At 36.2% G+C, this 20,377-nt stretch overlaps 1 protein-coding gene across 1 annotated transcript in view; it reads left to right on the forward strand.

Annotated features, from left to right (window-relative positions):
- The first annotated feature begins 5,588 nt into the window (after positions 1–5,588).
- Positions 5,589–20,377, forward strand: part of LOC121427434 (forkhead box protein J2-like) — a 59,480-nt gene continuing 44,691 nt past the window's right edge. The window contains exons 1-2 of the mRNA XM_041623825.1: positions 5,589–6,681; positions 8,407–8,481. Of these exons, the coding sequence (XP_041479759.1) occupies positions 6,322–6,681; positions 8,407–8,481 (435 nt within the window). The 5' untranslated portion in view covers positions 5,589–6,321. The remainder of the gene's footprint in view (positions 6,682–8,406; positions 8,482–20,377) is intronic.

Consider the following 20,377-nt stretch of genomic DNA (forward strand, 5'->3'; position numbering starts at 1 on the left):
GACGCAATGCACTCTTCGAAGTGTTTTGGGCAAGGAAACAAGTTTAAAAAGGTAAAAGATATCTTCGAATCAATTTTACTAGCTAAAATCCACGTGTTCTTTTTGATTACGATCTACTTTTATCCGCATAACTATTTCAAAGTTCTGCGCAAATGATTTTACACTAACTTTTCAAAAGTAAGTGGTGCTCACTCAAGCGGAAATAATTTTCGATATTTATATCGTCATTTGCTTAAATGGACCTGTACCAATGTTAAAATGTGGAAAAATCTTCAGCCGGATATTTCAAATGTACAGTGCGCATCAAAAAAAAGTTTACACTTTGAAAAAGTCCTGGGAATTAAATAATATACAACATGTGGGTAATTTTTTCACATACAATCTTGGGTTTGGGTCTCATCTATCCAATGAAAGTGGAAGTTTTTACAGAATGTTACACTTGAGTGAGCACTGTCCGTTTTTGTAAAGCTCGCAGAAATCTGTTTGCCCAGAAATGCTCGTTTTCACTCTGTGTCAAGGGGAAGGGCGAAATCAAACTTACCCAGAACAACATTTCTCATACATTTCCCTTTAGTAGACTTGTTAACTGCAAAAAAGGGGTGAACGCTGCATTTTTTATTACAAATGTTCCACTTGGCACTTCTCCTCAATCTATTCCAAGATATCAATACAAACAAAAGTAATCTTTTAAGAGTTCTAAAGACAAACTATTTTTTAATACATAAAACCAAAAGAGAAAGGGTATCCCAGGCATGCTCCTGTTGGGTTATAGCCTTTACTGTGCTAGATCATTATTACAAACTGCAGAACAATAATAATAATAACAACAATAATAATAAGAATAATAATGATAATAATAATAATAATAATATAGATAAATATGAAATATATATACAAAAGTTGCTTTATTATACCAAAAACGCAATTTGCCTTGCCGGTGGCTTTACAACACGATAATTTTTCAATTTAGTGTTGAAATACAGAGAGGGGATGGGGTAAATTAGGAGGGCTCCCGTGGACGTAGGTTTAAATAAAAAATAACAAAAAAATATATCTTCAGGAAACATGTTAACTGATTTCTCATACATCTGTCTTTTCCAAGTCGATGATACAAGTCAAACTGGTTTTGTAAAGTAGCGGGAATGCCGGGGGGGATGCAGTTTTGCCACTTCGGGGTCTCCAAAAGATATTTTAACAAAGTTAAAATATGGATTGAGGTGGGGTACATTCGACATGATTCATGTGCCAGAGCTTCATTAAAGCAGTAACCTGCAAATCAATGTCTCCTGTAAATTTTCCAAGAGAAACATATTAGAAACAAATAAACAAAATTAATAGTGTTTTACCGATACCGAAATGCACTTTGCCCGTATATACCATATACGGTGTAGCAGATACACCAAAAAAAGCGATACGAGAAGCCGATGGAAGCTATTGTGTTGAGATTGTGTTATCTCGAATGACATATACAATTGATCGCTTTATTGTCCGATTCGTGAGTGTGACTGTGACATAGAGGTTGTTTTGGTCTCGTTTTAGCGCAATATCACGTCATACATTTTGACATATTTGCCCTCTTTCTAAGCAAATTAAGACACTAATACTGTCATGAAGCATATCGATGTTTTCGCTAATATATTCTCTTTCATGTAGAATGGTGACATTGTGTATTATTTGCTGTTATTTATAAAATAGTTTAGGATTCATGAAAAAAATACTCTGTTTTAAATTGTAATTTGCATAATTTATGTAAATTAGGTAATAATAAACAAGGATATCCCAATCTTTTTACGTCAATTTTCTTCCCTGTCTTACCCTTAGTCTTTATTTCCAATCTTAGGGCAGTTCTGGTTAAATATATATTCTTAAACACTTGTTTTCACTATATCACCTAATATGCAAATTTATGCAAATTACTTGCTTATTTGCATAGATACAGCGTGTCTCTTTGGATGAATCTTTTTCTTTTGACTCAAGGAACATTTGTGCCAAGTAGGACATTTGTACTAAAAAATGCAGCGTTCAACCTCTTAACAAGTCTACTACTTGCAAGTTTAGTCAACTGAAATAAAACGGATACATTCAAGCATTTTGTAACAATTTTGCCACCCAAATTGAAATTTCAACACTTATAGCAAGCACAACCTTCACCCTTTTTGTGCCAGCTGGATCTGAGGACATAACTGAATCTGAACAAAAAGTTTATATCAGACATCTCCAGCATTTTTCATTGTTTTTATCACTTAAAGTGGTTTTACATTTAATTTTTCATTTGATACTTGTTTCTCTACACTTTTTCCAAGCTTGACAATGATTAACAAAATGAAAATCAAGCCTAAGCCATTTCATGTAAATCACAGCTCAGTGTAAAGCAAATATCGTCACGATGGCCTCGTTGTGTGTGTGGGGTGGGGTGGGGCGCAATGCACTCTTTGAAGTGTTTTGGGAAAGGAAACAAGTTAAAAAAGGTTAAAATTATCTTCAAATCAATTTTACTAGCTAAATTCCATGTTTTCTTCATGATTATGGTCTACTTTTATTCGCATAACTATTTCAAAGTTCTGCGCAATTCATTTTCCACTAACTTTTCAAAAGTAAGTGGTGCTCACTGCTTAAATGGATCTGTACCAATGCTAAAATGTGGAAAAATTTTCAGGAAATTACAAATGTATGATTTTACAGGAATTTTTCTAAGTGTAAACTTTTTTTTGATACGCACTGTATAATTTTACAGGATTTTTTCTAAGTGTAAACTTTTTTTGATACGCACTGTATGACAATACTACCATGAAATACATCGGTAAAGTGTGTATAACCAGGTAAATAAATGAAGTGATTAGCCTATAATCTATATTATTTTACATAAGAAAAATGAAGTGATATTCAAAAGGGTTGTAGATTAAATGGGACAAACATCATGCACTTGGATGTGGGGAGGGGTAAATCTGAGAAAAGTTATTTGTACTTTTTCAAGATCTACCCCTCTGGGATTTACGTCCATGGGGTTTTCCCCGTTTATCTTGCCACACTTTTACTCCCGTTTATTTTTCCACCCTTTTGAATTAATTGATTTATTCACCACTGGTGGGATGGAACACCCTATTAAAAAAAGTTGTTTTTCGTCGAGGTCCTTTTATGTCATGTGTTAAAAACATACATAAACATTTCATTCTTATTCATCTTGAACCTCCACCCATCTGTTTTAAAGTCCTGGAAAAAGAATGTTTTTATTTTAATAACAATATACACAAATTGCGAGGAAAACAAACTAATTGATGGCATACTATAATCATTGTGATCAAACTTTTCATTTTTTCATCATCATTATTATAATTTTTCTACCCTAAATTATTGGGGGGATGATAATACAGGCCATCCCCCTGCCCACTTGAAATATTGGGGGGGGGGGGATATATCCCCCACCCCCCCCTCCGTGATCGACACCCATGCCTGAAATGCAACCCTTTTTGCCGAATACGTCGACGCCGCCTGAGTTAATGCATGAAATGGGACCCTTTTGGACGCTTTTTCTGGACGCAGAAGCGTAGCAGGACATGTGGAGAGTGCCCCCCCCCCCCCCACCGTTTGCGGCAATCCCTGTGATCGGAGTAAAGTCCAATTCGTTTTCAAGTCGCAGCCAGTGATGACGTCATAGCGATTTGGAATTTAATTTGTCTTTTTCATTCAAGGAGGCTCGAAATAGACTGAATTTCGATTTCAGCACTCCTACCCTGGTATTCTGAACCCTGATCCATAAGATTTTATTAATTGGAATGTCCATAATCAAATGTAATCACAATTTCTTTGAAATTCGGATGGCAACGTTATTTCGTTTTTGTGTATTTTGTATGGGCTGCCCCCACTTTTGAAACCATTCTGTTTATTTTATCTTATTTATTAATTTGTTAATCTATTCATTTATTTACTTATCTATTTATTTATTCATTCAATCATTAATTCATTCATGTGTTTATTTATTTATTTAATAATATATATATTGTAAAGAAATGGATGAAGAGAACAATGGTAGGCGTAGCTTAAATCAAGGTTCCCCAGAGCTATCTACCCTTTGGAAAAATTGGTGATGCCGAAAAAATGTCTCTGCCGGGAATACCCGGGCCCCCAGCTTTGAACGCCGGTGCCTTAACCACTAGACCACAGAGATTGGTTAATGGTTAGGGCGAGCCAGATCCGATTCACCGTCAGATAGACCGATTTTCGACAATATTTATATATATATATATATATATATATATATATATATATATATATATATATATATATATATATATATATATATATATGTATTTATTCATTTATTTATGCATTTATGCATTTTATATTAATTTATACATGTATATATATTTATATTTTTTTGGGGGGTGGGTCCTTCTCATTTTCATACGGCATAAATATTACAATGACTGGTATGATAATAGTAGGCCTATACATCATTTTTTATTTTACTTTTCAATCATAATTCTTTAAGCACAATATCACTTTGCAAATGATTTCCCATCGTTTCTAGGCCTTAAAGGAGAAAAATCCAAATACATACAGTGTATACCGAGAACTCACAATAACGCATGGAGGTATTTTTTAAACAGCGACCTCTTTTGTCTGACGAAACGTTCCACCATACTCTATATTCTTTTTCTTTTTTTTTAGCTCACCCCTTGAGGAAAAAGGGGGCATGTAATTATAATCAAATGATTTATTGAATTCATCGAATAATGCTCGTTGTGGACAAGGGCGTGGCTGGGGGGGGGGGGGTGCACCCTCCCGCAGAGGAAGAAGAGTTCCGAAACTGACAGGCCGCCGCAAAACCGGGCCGCAAAATTTGTACCACTTCTGCTTTCAACAGCTGATTTTCTAAACTCAGTTCCACCTTTTCAAGATGTGTGTCCCCCATACCACTTTATAGTTCCACCTCCCCAGGATGTGCACCTCTCCATGCTCAAACCAACCTACCGTGGGGGCATGATTGTGAATTGTTTGAACTGCTAGGAGATCCCACTTTTTCCATAGTTTTTGAGATATCCTTATCTTTCTTTTAATTCATTTACAGTGTATCTACTTTTTTTTTTTTTTGGGGGGGGGAGGATATTATCATTTCAGAACACATTTCAATGTTACAGCACAAATGGTGGTGGGGGGCACACATATCGGAAATTCAAATGAGGTTAGGACATCCAACATCATCATCCTTGGATTAAAACTTAGGCCTGTAATGTTCTGGAAACGAGGGCCCGATCTAGTCGGAATTTCAACCAGTCAGAATGGCGCATTTCTGACTTACGCTGTGATTTTCTGAGATTTTGCATCCCCGTTTAAAACAATGAATTGATTAGCATTGCGACGAGCCCGACGCTCTATACGTTTTATTACTTTTATAATTATTATCGTCAGAGGTGTTATAAACCAGCATAATTTCATAGGTCCAGTTATTATGATTACAATGGAATTCGACTTTTATTCGCGTAAGTAGTAGATCATTAGTACAAAATATATAATGAATTTATATTGTATACAGCTCTTGAATATTACGGCGTCATGATTATCTGCCTAGGCTGAAAATGTCGTCAAGAAAGACGGAGGGGGTGGATATCATTGACGAGAGTGCACTAAATCTTGTTGAGAAACCAAAGATAAAGAACGGTGTCTTACAGAGGAGAAATTAGTATATATCTCTATGCATTAGTATTACGATCGTTTCGCCCGGAAATGAAAGACGACAGGTCACACAAAAGCGATCGAGTTCTTCCAGGGGCCAGGGGATTAACGTTTGCCGTTCGGGCGACTTTCATTTCTTCAACGACTTATCTTCGACTAGAAAATCATATTACAATTGTAATCCAAAGTGATGTACAATGGAATTATTTCCATTAATCATGATATTTTCATTAAATATAATTGATTGCAATGCGTTAAGCGTTTGCTTTATTATTTTTGATAAAAGCCGATGTTTTGACCAGTCCGAAATTTTAATCTCCGTTCGCGCGACCTGTACGATGACGTAAGAAGGAAGCCGCTGCCATGGCAGTCTTCGCAGGGGGTCCTGTGCTGGAAAAGTTGTGAAGTGGTGCTGTATGACTGACGTACTTCCGCAACTGAAATTAGGGCCTAAGTCCGGGTATAAGAGAACACCAAAATCAGGTTACATTCTGTGAGAGGAAGTTATTCCGACCAATCTTCAACATCGTGTTTCAAATTCAGACATTTTCTTCTTTTTACTTCGAAAAACAGTACCTAAACTAACGTGGAATATTTATCCGCCGAATGTAATGCGGTCGAGGTTAGGCGATTGACTAAACAAGCAAGATGGCGGACGCAAATTTAGGAAACAGCCTAACTTCCATGGAATGGCTGGGTCAGCTGAATATACCAACAGCTTTGAATGGTAATTCTCCAAATAATAAGAATGGACCTGGATCAAACAATTCATTAGACCCTTCAAAAGGGACGATTCCGATGCGAAAATCACCAAGTTCACCGCTGGATACGACAGCGACATGGGACGAACAGCAGCCGGTGAAGGACGGGAAGCCCCCGTACAGCTACGCGAACCTAATCACGTTCGCGATCAATAGTTCCCCGAAGAAGAAAATGACTCTTAGTGAGATTTATCAATGGATTTGTGAGAATTTTCCGTACTACAGAGATGCAGGAAATGGATGGAAGGTTTGTATTATTCCTGCCATCAGTTCGGACAGTAGACTAGTCATGCTGGTTAAGAATTATAGTTGCCTAAAGCTAAAGTACGAGACCCATTTGCAATCACACACAGTCACTTTACACAACAACAGACGGTACTCAGTCACACAATCCTGTCACAGTCACTTCAGTACACCACAGCCCAGGCCCCGGGGGGATACCAAAAAAGTAGTGATGTACGTTAGGTATGAGCTGCGGTTGAGACAAAAGACGGGGGACTCGTCTTGGTTGGAGTGGGCTTATTGTTAAAAGCAGGGTCCTCGGATCGCGGAACGGGCTTCGGAACTACAATGACAATACAAATGTTTGTGAAAACGGGGGTTCTTAGAACGGGTCACCTGCGTGTCAGTGCGTATGCATCCCAACGGAACGGGCATACGTGCATGCAGCTAGCCCGGTGGCGCCAGGTGCGCTTGCGCAGAGGCGATGGTCGGAGAGCCAGGGTTGGCACGTTTAAATGGGGTGTTTTAAAACGCGTTTGAAAACACCCGTTTTTTTTTTTACAAAAAACATGTTTTAAAACACCTCATACAGTGTAGACTTGTGTGTTATAAATATACATGGTCGTGAAATGATTTTAGATTATAGCCCCCCTGTTTTCCGGACTAAAAGTGGGAAAAGTGGGCCTTGGTCTGGATATTTGGCTAATACAAAATAGTAAAAATGACACTCCTGTATCTGACTTGGGAACTAGCACAAATTACCAGTATAGTATAGTATGTAAATACATGTATGTATATGGCACGGGTCGTGCGCCTGCAGGTGTACGGCCCTACAAGTGTCTATTCACTCAAAATCCAACTTGACTATAGCAGTGGGTAAATAAAGCTTAGACTTAGTTTAGGCTTCCTAGCATGGAGGCATGCATGTTGGGCAATATCGTACTTTCGTACAAGAAAAACTTCTTCAGTTGATTTGATTGGTGGTAAGTCATATTTGACTATTGCCATTACTGATTTTTTTAATTTGCCTTGGATAGGTGGATTACAAGGGAAATTTCTCCACAGCATACAGTGTTTTCCCACTCCTGCATATCGAGTCATGCATTTTATATTTCATTTTGGGCAGCTGCCCGTTTATGACGTCACAAATCCAAAATTTAGAATCCCAAATTAATCTTCAACATATTTTCCTGAAACCTTCGCCAATATTTTTTCATATTTTTCCTGAGATTTTACAACAAATTTTTCTTCAGGGTGAACTTCCCTTAAATGCTATTTTTAGTACAAGAAATGACAATTTTTGTACTAGACGGATGTTTTTGGATTTTTGTGAGGGGGGGGGGGGGGTGTTAGGAGGCACAAGCAATTACTACTACACCTTGTTCCAATGTGTAATCTTAAGAGGTTTAATAGATAAGTTGAAGAATCGTCTATGAATTTGTTCCAATATGTAATCTTAAATTCTGTCTACAAGTTAATGTGGCCAAATCTAATTGAGGCATTAAAAAGTCTAAGGACACATTTTGGATAAGAAAAAACACAACGAAATTTATAAAATGATTGAAAATTAAGAAATGATAAATAAGGGACAGTGAGCTCCAAATTCATAGACAATTCTTCAACTTATCTATTAAACCTCTTTTTGATTTGGAAATATAACTCGTGTAATATCTGAATGTTTATTTTTTAATTTTTAAGTCATACTTTAAGTCATACTTAAATATTGTTTCTCTCTCTATTTTGTTGACAGAACTCTATCAGGCATAATCTTTCATTAAACAAATGTTTCATGAAGGTACCAAGGTCAAAAGACGATCCAGGAAAGGTGAGCATTTTTCAACTTGATCTCTTCCCCCCCCTTTTTTTTATTTTCCCTGAAAAAATGTAAGATAGAGATGTTTGCATGGAAAAGCCAGAGAATCAGAATTAGAAAGAAATTTTGTTTTGGGGGACTGAAAATCTGAAATGTTATAAAAAAAAGTATGATGGCAAGAAGAAGAGGTCAAAGTTTGAAGTACAATGATGTGTGTGGCAGTGTACTTAAAATCCATGGTTATAAAAGTAACTTTTATATTTCTCTCTGGATTTTTTTTGTTGTGTGTGTGTTTCTGCCTTGTGTCCCTCTTATTTTCTTTGCCACTTTTCTGAAGTTGAGAATTATTTTATGGTGGCAGTGAAAGTTTTGGTAAAACAGTAAAACCTTTTGTTATGTCTTCATTATGTTTTGATGTGTTGAATCAACACATGTATGTGTATCGCATAGAGGCATATTCAGTGTAGGCCCACCAAGGACAATGTGCAGGTATCAACAGGGACTTAGTTTTAAGGTGAGTGAGAGTGATCACTCGCTCCTGCTCACCTTAATCCATTTCTGGTGTAGAGCGATTTATCGCTCACCTCAGTGAATTTGATTTTTTTTGTGACATGAAATGATAAATGAAAAACAAGAAATCAGGCAACATTATACACATGTACACATTACATGTATTTCCATGTACAATCTCTATTTCACAAAGATTTAAGTATGACTTCGGTCGCACTTAAATGTCGACGCGTACATGACATGCAACGCGCAATCTTATTGATCAATACGCAGTAGTGCGTGTCCTCTTGGCATGATCTGACCAATGCTGTCATGCCTTTCATACTGCGCGCAACTAGACATTTAAGTGCGACTCTAAGTCATACTTAAAGTCTTTGTGAAACACCCCCCTGAATGTAGAACAAGTGTGTCAGTCATTGCTCAAACTGTTGGATCCAACGTTGAAAACCTCATTCTACTGTACCAGTATATTTTTGTGTCGACGGTGCAGAGCAGGTTCTCATATCATGATTGGTCGGTAAAATGGTTCCATGACATTTGCTCCGGCGACAATTGCTCCGCTCTAAATCCCACACACTAATCGAATGACCAACTTCAACCCTGGGTTTAACACTATACCCTACCCTAAACCTAACACAAAACCCTATTGCAACCCTAACCCTACATCTTCGACGAAATAAGCCCAGAGCAATTGTTGCAGGAGCAAATGTTGTGTCACCAGAAATAGGGTTATGGACTATGGTTGAATTTGCTGTACATCATGAAAGAAAAACAACTCTAGAGTGTTGTTGGATATTCTAAAAGAAGGATGACAAAAGGATGGAAAATTGAAACAAGAAGAAGGGGAGGAGTAGTTGAAGGGGAAGAAGGAGGAGAACACGTAAAAGGAAGGGGAATAGAAAGCAGAGGAAGCAGAATAGATATCAAAAGAAGGGTAAAGATAAAGGAGGAAGAGGAACAAAGGAAGAAAAGAAAATCTTTTAAGACATCTAAACTAAATCTACAAATACATGGGCCTGTATTCTGAACATACCACGGTTAATAAACTCTGCTCAAATTATGGGAAGCCAAAGATATCTGAAGTTTATGTACATGTACAGTGTTTTTTGTTACGTTTAGCCTACTTTGCTCTTTTCCCTTTTTTTGAGTAATTTGTCAATTTCAAATGAGCTGATAAATTTAACCTTTAGGCCCACTGTTTATAGAGATTAGTGTCACAGATGGCTATCCATACTTGTAATTAAAGGTCAAGTCCACCTCAGAAAAATGTTGATTTGAATCAATAGAGAAAAATCAGACATGCACAATGCTGAAAATTTCATCAAAATCGGATGTAAAATAAGAAAGTTATGACATTTCAAAATTTCGCTTATTTTCAACAAAATAGTTATGTGAACGAGCCAGTTACATCCAAATGAGAGAGTCGATGATGTCACTCACTATTTCTTTTGTTTTTTATTGTTTGAATTATACAATATTTCAATTTTTACGAATTTGACGATTGGGACCTCCTTGCCTGAAGCACAAAATGTTAAAATAATGGAATTCCATGTGTTCAGGGAGGAATGAAACTTCATTTCACATGATAATGACGAGAAAATAAAAATATTTCATATAATAAAATACAAAAGAAATAGTGAGTGAGTGATGTCATCAACTCTCTCATTTGGATGTAACTGGCTCGTTCATATAACTATTTTGTTGAAAATAAGCGAAACTTTAAAATGCCATAACTTTTCAGTGTTATGCTTCTTGAATTTTTCTCTTTTTATTCAAATCAAGTTTTTGTTGGGGTGGACTTGTCCTTTAAACCACAATTTTAGACCATGGTACATAAATTGAACCCTACAGTTCAGAATACTGTCTATTGTGCTGATGTTGTGCAATATTCATGTAACTGTTTACCAAACACATATCTGTTTTTGTGTACAAAACTAGAATAATATACAACTGTGTATTTGTTTCTCATCTAAAGCTTTCATTTCTATAGCATTACAAAATGACAATAATATGAATGAAATTGATTTTTTTTTTAAAATATACTGAATGGAAATTGACATTTGAGGCATTTCCTTGGCTCATCTGTTATTAGATCAGGCAAGTCATTAAATAATTGAATATATGGCGTCATGGCCTGCTAAGCTACATGTATGTAAATAACAAAGTGTCCTTTACAAGAATAAACTACAGTGATATTTTTAGATTTTGTGTTCTATTTGCTAAACATTTGTGGCCATTTGGCAAGGCTAGTTGTGTTGACATTTATTTCTGCTATCATATACTCCATGTTTACCTAGCTTGGACAGCCTTGTGTACTCCCTCTATTATGCTTTTCACACTGCATTTCCTTAACCCATACTATACATAACCCTGGAATATCCTTAACCCTATAATATTTGCTTTGCCGGGGTTAATGCCTTAAACCCGGACTATCGCACAGCTAATGAATATTGATGATTTTGCCACACATACATGTAGCGTGATTAACATGTAATTTTGACTTCTGTGATTGGCTAATGATTAGCGTCACTTTTCCTTTATAGCCCGGTTTCGTTTCACACTGCCTCTCTTGGCACCGCAATAGTGGTGCTAGCACTACAATAAGCCGGCTAACCCTGCTTTTTTGCAGGGCCAGATACTATATGTATTTACCATGCTAGCCCACTCTGATAAAATGTAGTGTGAAACCGAAGTGGGTTAAGGAAAATATCTTCAGTGTGAAAAGCATACATGTATATGTATACATGTATTCAGCTGCATAAATGATAACCCAGAACCTTACCGTGTAATTGACCATACCTGACTAGCATTAAGTATGGTCAAAATAATTCTCCGAATAAATAGTTAAAACAGAAATCAAGCACTTACCACGATTATGTGGATGAAGGTCTAACGAGTGGCAGTTTCCTGACATCTCGATCGGCCATTTTTGTTATGAATCGTAACAAAATGGCCGATCGAGACTGGGGTAGGAGAGAATTTTTCGTTTTTTTGAGGTTCCAGTTTGTGCCCAGATGTCAGGAAACTTCCACTCGTTAGACCTTCATCCATATAATCGTGGTAAGTGCTTGATTTCTGTTTTAACTATTTATTCGGAGAATTATTTTGACCATACTTCACGCTAGTCAGGTGAGTATGGTCAATTACACGGTAAGGTCCTGGGCTCCCGCCCACGTAGCGGGCGGAAGTTCCCCGTGTTACATAAATGAGTGATACGCAAAAACATTGAACATTAGCAAAGCCTTAAAAGTCCAAGTTGGAATGAAATACAAATTTACATAGATGATTGTATTATGAAAAGACATCAAACCTCCTAATGAGTCCCCAAACAGATATGAGGATTAATTGAATGACTGTTTTCCAAGGAACCTCTACCCATTTTTTGTTTTTCCCAGACAATACTTTTTTTTGATAATTCAAATGTTGTTTACACCATTTCTAAAGAACAATAAAAAAAGTTCAAGAAAACCAAAACGAAGTTTAATAGAAGGTGCCCATTCATTGTAAACAAAATATCATTATTCCCAGATAATACCTTCTTTTTTATAATTCAAATGTTTTAACACCATTTCTAAAGAACAATTAAAAAAAGCAAAGTTCAAGAAAACCAAAACGAAGAAAAAAAATCATTATTATTTATAATTCAAATGTTGTTTACACCACATTTCTAAAGTTCTGACAAAAAAAAGTTCAAGAAAACCAAAACGAAGTTTGAAAGAAAGTGCCCATTCATTGTAAACAAATATTCATTATTCCAAGACAATACATACAAATAATTCATTGTTTTTCACACCATTTCTAAAGAACAAAAAAAAAAGAAACTTCTAGAAAACCAAAACAAAGTTTAATAGAAGAATCAACTATTTCCATCTGAAACCTAAGTTGACTTTAATCCTTGTGTAAATTTTGAAAAAGGTAGATGCAAAGTAGACAGAAAGTATTGTCTCTTTTTTCTTTCAAAATCGCTGAAAGAGCAATGAATTCAAAATTCTGATGAGTTCCAGAATAAATCCCAAGTGACAGTGGAATGTCAAGTTGATTCTGTGATGAAATCGAATTGATTGGGTGTATCAAATTATGGTTACTGAGGGCAGGTAAATATGCACACGTACAAAAAGTAGTCTGTGTTTGGCTCATACACTTGGGCCAATACTAGTTGGTCTAATCCATATCACTCATCCATTGGTACTTTACAAAATTTTTAATTAAAAGTTGAGAATATCTACTGCACATATATAATGTACAGCATCATTTCCATGCCCTTTTTTGCCTAAAACAAAAAAGGCCCTTCAAAGTTTAAATGTGTACAGGAACATCTAATATGTAGGGAGGGAACGAATTGGAAATTGTGTGCAGTTGGAAAGGCTATGGTACATGCAGGAACTTCCCTGGTACATGTGTGACAATTAGAGTGTGAATGGTTATTTGACAGAGACTTCATACTGTACATTGTACATAAAGGTAGTTGCAGACCAAATAATGTTGGATGAGACCAAATGGGTAGCTTATGGGGGGGGGGCAGTCAAATGTATTACTGTACACATGTACACATGCATGACCAAATTTTTTCCAAATAACCCCTTATTAAAGGTCAAGTCCACCTCAGAAAAATGTTGATTTAAATCAATAGAGAAAAGTCAGAAAAGCACAATGCTGAAAATTTCATCAAATCGGATGTAAAATATTAAAGAAAGTTATGACATTTCAAAGTTTCGCTTATTTTTAACAAAATAGTTATATGAACGAGCCAGTTACATCCAAATGAGAGAGTCGATGATGTCACTCACTATTTCTTTCGTTTCTTATTGTTTGAATTATACAATATTACATTTTTTACGAATTTGATGATTAGGACCTCCTTGCCTGAAGCACAAAATGTTAAAATAATGGAATTCCATGTGTTCAGGGAGGAATGAAACTTCATTTCACATGACAATGATGAGAAAATAAAAATATTTCATATAATAAAATACAAAAGAAATAGTGAGTGATGTCATCAGTTCCTCATTTGCATACCGACCGAGATGTGCATATAACTGTTTTGTGAAATGAAGCGAAACTTTAAAATGCCGTAACTTTCTTATTTCACATCCGATTTTGATGAAATTTTCAGTGTTATGCTTGTTGAATTTTTCTCTTCTTATTCAAATCAAGTCTTTGTTGGGGTGGACTTGTCCTTTAAACAAGTTTTTTGTGGGCTTTATTTACACAACTTGGCCCCTAAACAAGTTGTCGCCAGAATATGACCTGGGGGGGGGGGGAAAGCTTGGGGAAAAAACATTCCCTAAACAAGTTTAGCTAGGCTTAAAAAAAGCTTTGGAAAAAATACCCTAAATAAGTTTGACCCCATGATTGACCATTGACAAGTCATCCAAAACCACCCTTTTTCTTGAAAATCATTGTTTTTTATACCCTTAACGAGTGCACAAGCGGCCCGCGTTCAAACAGAAAACCACCCCTTTAAACATGTTTTTTGTGTCACGCATATATATTTGACTCCCCCGTGCTAATGCCAGCTATAGACTATCCTACCATTTTATTGACCATGTTTAGGATCTGTTCAATTTGATAAGACAATGATGTCCATTCTGAACAAATAGAGGAGTGAGTAGTGTAATCAGAGTTTCAATGAGACATGTGATAAAATGTCTCATAATACTGCTGTTTTATTCATTTGTCTTCGTTATCAAGTCTTTTGTGTGGGTGTTCGATACAATTGTTGATTGCTGAGAAAATAGTTGTATAAAGGTGACAAATAACATTGGGTTTATTTTCTGACTTAAAAAAAAATGTCATTAGTGTTTTTAATTTGAGAGACAGCCATTTGCAGAAGTTCATCAAAAGTGTTGTACAGTTGTACAAATTTTATGGACAGATCTACATGCAGGAATGATACAACTAGAAACATGGAAGAAAACCTAAAAAAAAATTGGCAGTACAATAGTCCATGATTATTTACACTGTAAAGTGCGTCCCAGAAAAAACAAAACCGAGATTTTTCGATGATTTATCATAACTTAATCACAAATAAAATAGACAAATGACCTACCAATGTAAAGCTTAGAATCTCCTCTTTCATATGAGATTATTCCTCATTCACGCATGAAACTTGGACATAAGAGTAATCAAGTATCACCGAATATCCTGTGCGCATTTTAAGTCACATGACCAAGGTCAAAGGTCAATGAACTTTGGCCATAATGGGGGTATCTGTTAAATTACCATCATAACTTTGCAAGTTTATTGATCTGACTTTTGAAACTTTGACATAAGATTAATCAAGTATCACTGAATATCATGTGGAAGTTTCAGGTCACATGATCAAGGTCAAAGGTCATGTGAGGTCAATGAATTTGGCCACATTGGGGGTATTTGTTGAATTACCATCCTATCTCTGTATATTGGTCTAGTTCATAAAACATGGAAATAAGAGTAACCAAGTATCACTGAACATCTTTGCAAGTTATTTTTAGTTTTCAAAGTCAGCAATGCTGCGATGTTGAATCGCGTGATGCAGGCGAGATGGCCAGAGGCATTCCACTTGTTAAAAAATCAATTTCACTAGAGATTACTTTAAAATCTACATATATATGGGCGGCCATAAATGCCAAAATTACCGATTTGAGAAATATATATGTACCGTTGAAAATAAACTAAAATGCAGAAATATATCTAAAAATAAAGAAATTTTTAAAATAATTAAGATAACAAAAAATAGAAATTCACAGAATCAAACATTAGTGCAGAAATAAGGACAAACACAAAAACAAGACAATCGCAAAGAATAATAAATGATAAAAAAATACGTAGATAACCATATAATTGAACACAATCACAGAAATATAGGTTCATGCAGGAATAGAGAAAGACTGAGAAATGTAAAGACATTCATAGAATTAAATACAACTTCAGAAATATAGACAACCGCAGAATTGAAGAGAACTACAGGAATAATAGAGACCACAGAAATAAAGACATTTTCAAAAATATAGACAGCCAGAGAATTGTAGACAACCTAATAAATATAGACAATCTCAGAATTTAAGAAAACTTCAGAAACATAAACAACAGAAATATAGACAACCTCAGAACACAAAAACTTCAGAAACATAAACAACAACAGAAATAGAGGCAACCTCAGAAATACAGACAACCGCAAAATTAAACAAAACGACTGAATTATAGTCCATCGCAAATAGCGCTACCTCGTCGAAAATAGAGACTGCAGAAATTCTGGAGAGCACAGAAATTCTGTAGAGCTGAGAAATAAAAGTACAGCACGTCAAACATACTGGAAATGAGAGGGCAATAGAGGGCGTACTACCACCACGCACGTGTATGATGCATGCATGCGACGAGTGCGATCGAGCATGTGCTATGGTTTTCATCGTTACCGGTATTTTGTATTACATTATCCCACTTGTTTTGGGATTTAATTTCAACCTCTATGGTTGATTACGTTTGTTGGGCCTGAACTTGGTAAAGAGGACTTCGTGAAACAGCGGACAAGTAGCTCACTATCTCTGATTCAGTCAAGAAGTTAGACTTATAACGGTGTTGAGAAACGGGCCCCATGATGTCTAATCTACGATGACCGGCGTGAAGTTGGTTGGATATTCGATATTCGATATTCAAACTGTGAAGTTGGTTGGATATTCAGGTTCGATATTCAAACGCGTGTGAAGTTGGACAGATATTCAATATTCGATATTAAAAAATTAGGGGTTTTGAAAGCTAGCTAGGGGGTTTAAAAGGTGGAACACGTCTCGGGCAACCATAAAATAGCTGGCTTGCCCTAATACGAGGATTTTTTAGGGGACAAAAGTCAGTGAATAAAAGGGTTGGAAATTTCTAATTTAATTTATTTTTTCAAGGGGCCCCAGGGATATCCCGACGGCCTAGCCAGGGTAACCACCTCTCCTAACTTGTAGAACTCGATTCGGGTAACAAGATAAACACCTGCTTGACCCGGCGCATGTACATTAAGGGGGCTCAAATTAACAAAATTAAAGGGAATAAAGGGCTATTTAGACCATTTTTTAATTTAAAAAAGTATTTTTTTCAAGGGGCCCCCAGGGATATCCCGACGGCCTAGCCAGGGTAACCACCTATCCTAACTTGTAGAACTCGATTCGGGTAACACGATAAACACCTGCTTGACCCGGCGCATGTACATTAAGGCATTATGAAAAATACGAGACATTTGGCTTCCTCCTGCTCGTACGCACGGGCGTCCGTCGATATAACACATGATATTTTTATTAAAATATGCACCCTTTTTCTTAAAAGTTGATGGAGAGGGGGAAAATTAATCGTATCAAGTCGGGGTATTCAGTAATGAGTACAGGAGAAAGTATATTTCACTGATTTTCATGATTCATTCCATTTGATTAACTCATCTATTCGTGTTTTGGGGCTAATCTTTCCCTTACGCATTGCATTTTGGCAGAAGTTCTATGGAAAATGCACCTTTTTTCACACAAACTTTGAGACACTCTGTATTCATTCCCCCATTGCTCGAGAATGAATGGGCAGTTAACGACGGGGTTAAAGATTTATTGAGGAACGGAATGTATATTTCATGAAAATGAAAGCCATTTCCCCATTGGATGTTATCTTCAATACGTGTTTTTTAGATGAAGTTAGTTGTCGAATAGGCTCTCCTGGCATTTGAGGTCTCTATCGGTGACGTCACTCAGGATCGTCATGCCTGAACCATCGGCCGGGCAGGGGTCGCAATGGTAGTGTGATTTATGCATAATGCACTCGATATATACAATAATCTTGTCCTCCCGTTCAAATGAATGTGAAACTCATATAATTTTCATCAGAGCATTCAACAGGAGTACTGTAGTACACATTTCTTTGTTATAAGTGAATTAAAGTCCCTCCAATGAGTTTGATCACCCCTATTGTGAAAATGTATCACCCCTACGTTGTAACACAGTCAGCTGTTTGCACTCAGGGTCACTCCGTGACCTGTGTGTGCGTTCAAGAGTTGTACACGATTTTCTGTCTCATTTAGGCAGAAATCTTTCATAATGGGCTCAAATTAACAAAATTAAAGGGAATAACGGGCTATTTAGACCATTTTTTAATTAAAAAAAGTATTTTTTTCAAGGGGCCCCCAGGGATATCCCGACGGCCTAGCCAGGGTAACCACCTCTCCTAACTTGTAGAACTCGATTCGGGTAACAAGATAAACACCTGCTTGACCCGGCGCATGTACATTAAGGGGGCTCAAATTAACAAAATTAAAGGGAATAAAGGACTATTTAGACCATTTTTTAATTAAAAAAAGTATTTTTTTCAAGGGGCCCCCAGGGATATCCCGACGGCCTAGCCAGGGTAACCACCTATCCTAACTTGTAGAACTCGATTCGGGTAACAAGATAAACACCTGCTTGACCCGGCGCATGCACATTTAGGGGCAACTCGGTAAAGCATCTCATCAGCAGATTTTATTCATTAATGACACTCAGTCCTAATTCCTCCGCCACTAACATAGTTCCGAAAACCGAGTGATACATGTATTTTGTTTTATTCGCACAAAGTTTGTTGAGTTGTTAACCATATTTTTCTTCTCGAATCAGTCTAATCATTATACATACTTACTTTTTTGTAATCAGATTACAAAGTAAGAAAAATGAGAATGGGTTGGGTCGAATGATTATCTTTAGCCTTTTGTTGTAGATCGGCTGTCTCTGCATGCTCTTGCAGAAAATAGGCATACCGAAAAAATATGGGGCCGTATATCGATACAAAACGTCTTGTTGAAAATATGAGTTTAACGTTCTTCTAATCTTCAAATAATTCTCAGGAAACATTTTCTATGGCACGTGTAGCCTTCAATTCAATTAATCAACAAGGACGGAGTTATACCCCTAAAAAATAATTGTATTATGAATTAACATGTCTCTTTTATACGATATCGCGTGACTAATTATTGATTGATTGATCGGCTAAATTGCCAATGCGACCATCATAATTTGAATTTATATTTAAAATCTTTTTAAAAGGCCAAGATTTTCTAGCTCGCTTCGCTCGCTGGTGACTTATACAAATTTTCCACTTTTGCTATGTTTTGCTGCTTTAATATATTTCGTTTATTATCCGCACTGAACTGCTTTGAACTTAAAGGGATAGTCCGGGGTGAAAATATTTATATTTTGATACATAGAGTGGTATTCACTGAGCAAAATGCCAAAAATTTCATTAAAATCGGAAAACAAATAGTTTTACTAAAGTATTTGTTATTAATTTACCCAAGCCAAATTCTAACAATTGTAAAAGGACATTTTTCTATCGGGGATATCAATTTATAATCGATTGCTCAATAAAATTCATAATGTACCAACTTTAAGTTGCTTTCATACTCTATTATGATTATTTAGATTGAGCATTTGTATTTTTACTTCTTTCTTTTTGTTTTCATAGTTTTAGTAAGTTTTTTTTGAACACTTTTCTGTCAATGTACTTTACTTGGAAATGTTTTTCTTTTAGTATTTTTATTGGTGTATATTACTTTGTTTGGTAAATGTAGGACCCCAAGGAAGAACAGCAGTATTTTGCAAATACAGCTGAATTGGGCGATCCTCCGTTATTGTATCTATATTGTTATGAAATAAAACAAACAAACAAGTTTAAAGTTTAGCAATATTTTGTGAAAACAATCATCATGAATATTTATTAGATGGGCTGTGGATGTTACATCTCAACTTTCATTTTTCTTAACGTGTTAATACATAATTTTTTTCCCCGTTATTTCATACTTGTGTGAATAATGTCTCCCTTATAGTGAAATAAGTTGCAGCAATAAAATAATATCAAATAATCAAATAATAAAAAATGGTCTAAATAGCCCTTTATTCCCTTTAATTTTGTTAATTTGAGCCCCCTTAATGTACATGCGCCGGGTCAAGCAGGTGTTTATCTTGTTACCCGAATCGAGTTCTACAAGTTAGGATAGGTGGTTACCCTGGCTAGGCCGTCGGGATATCCCTTGGGGCCCCTTGAAAAAAAATACTTTTTTAAATTAAAAAATGGTCTAAATAGCCCTTTATTCACTTTAATTTTGTTAATTTGAGCCCCCTTAATGTACATGCGCCGGGTCAAGCAGGTGTTTATCTTGTTACCCGAATCGAGTTCTACAAGTTAGGATAGGTGGTTACCCTGGCTAGGCCGTCGGGATATCCCTGGGGGCCCCTTAAAAAAAAAAATTAAATTAGAAATTTCCAACCCTTTTATTCACTGACTTTTGTCCCCTAAAAAATCCTCGTATTAGGGCAAGCCAGCTATTTTATGGTTGCCCGAGACGTGTTCCACCTTTTAAACCCCCTAGCTAGCTTTCAAAACCCCTAATTTTTTAATATCGAATATTGAATATCTGTCCAACTTC

This window comes from Lytechinus variegatus, chromosome 14 (assembly GCF_018143015.1).
Source record: "Lytechinus variegatus isolate NC3 chromosome 14, Lvar_3.0, whole genome shotgun sequence".
In the NCBI taxonomy this organism is placed as follows: domain Eukaryota; kingdom Metazoa; phylum Echinodermata; class Echinoidea; order Temnopleuroida; family Toxopneustidae; genus Lytechinus; species Lytechinus variegatus.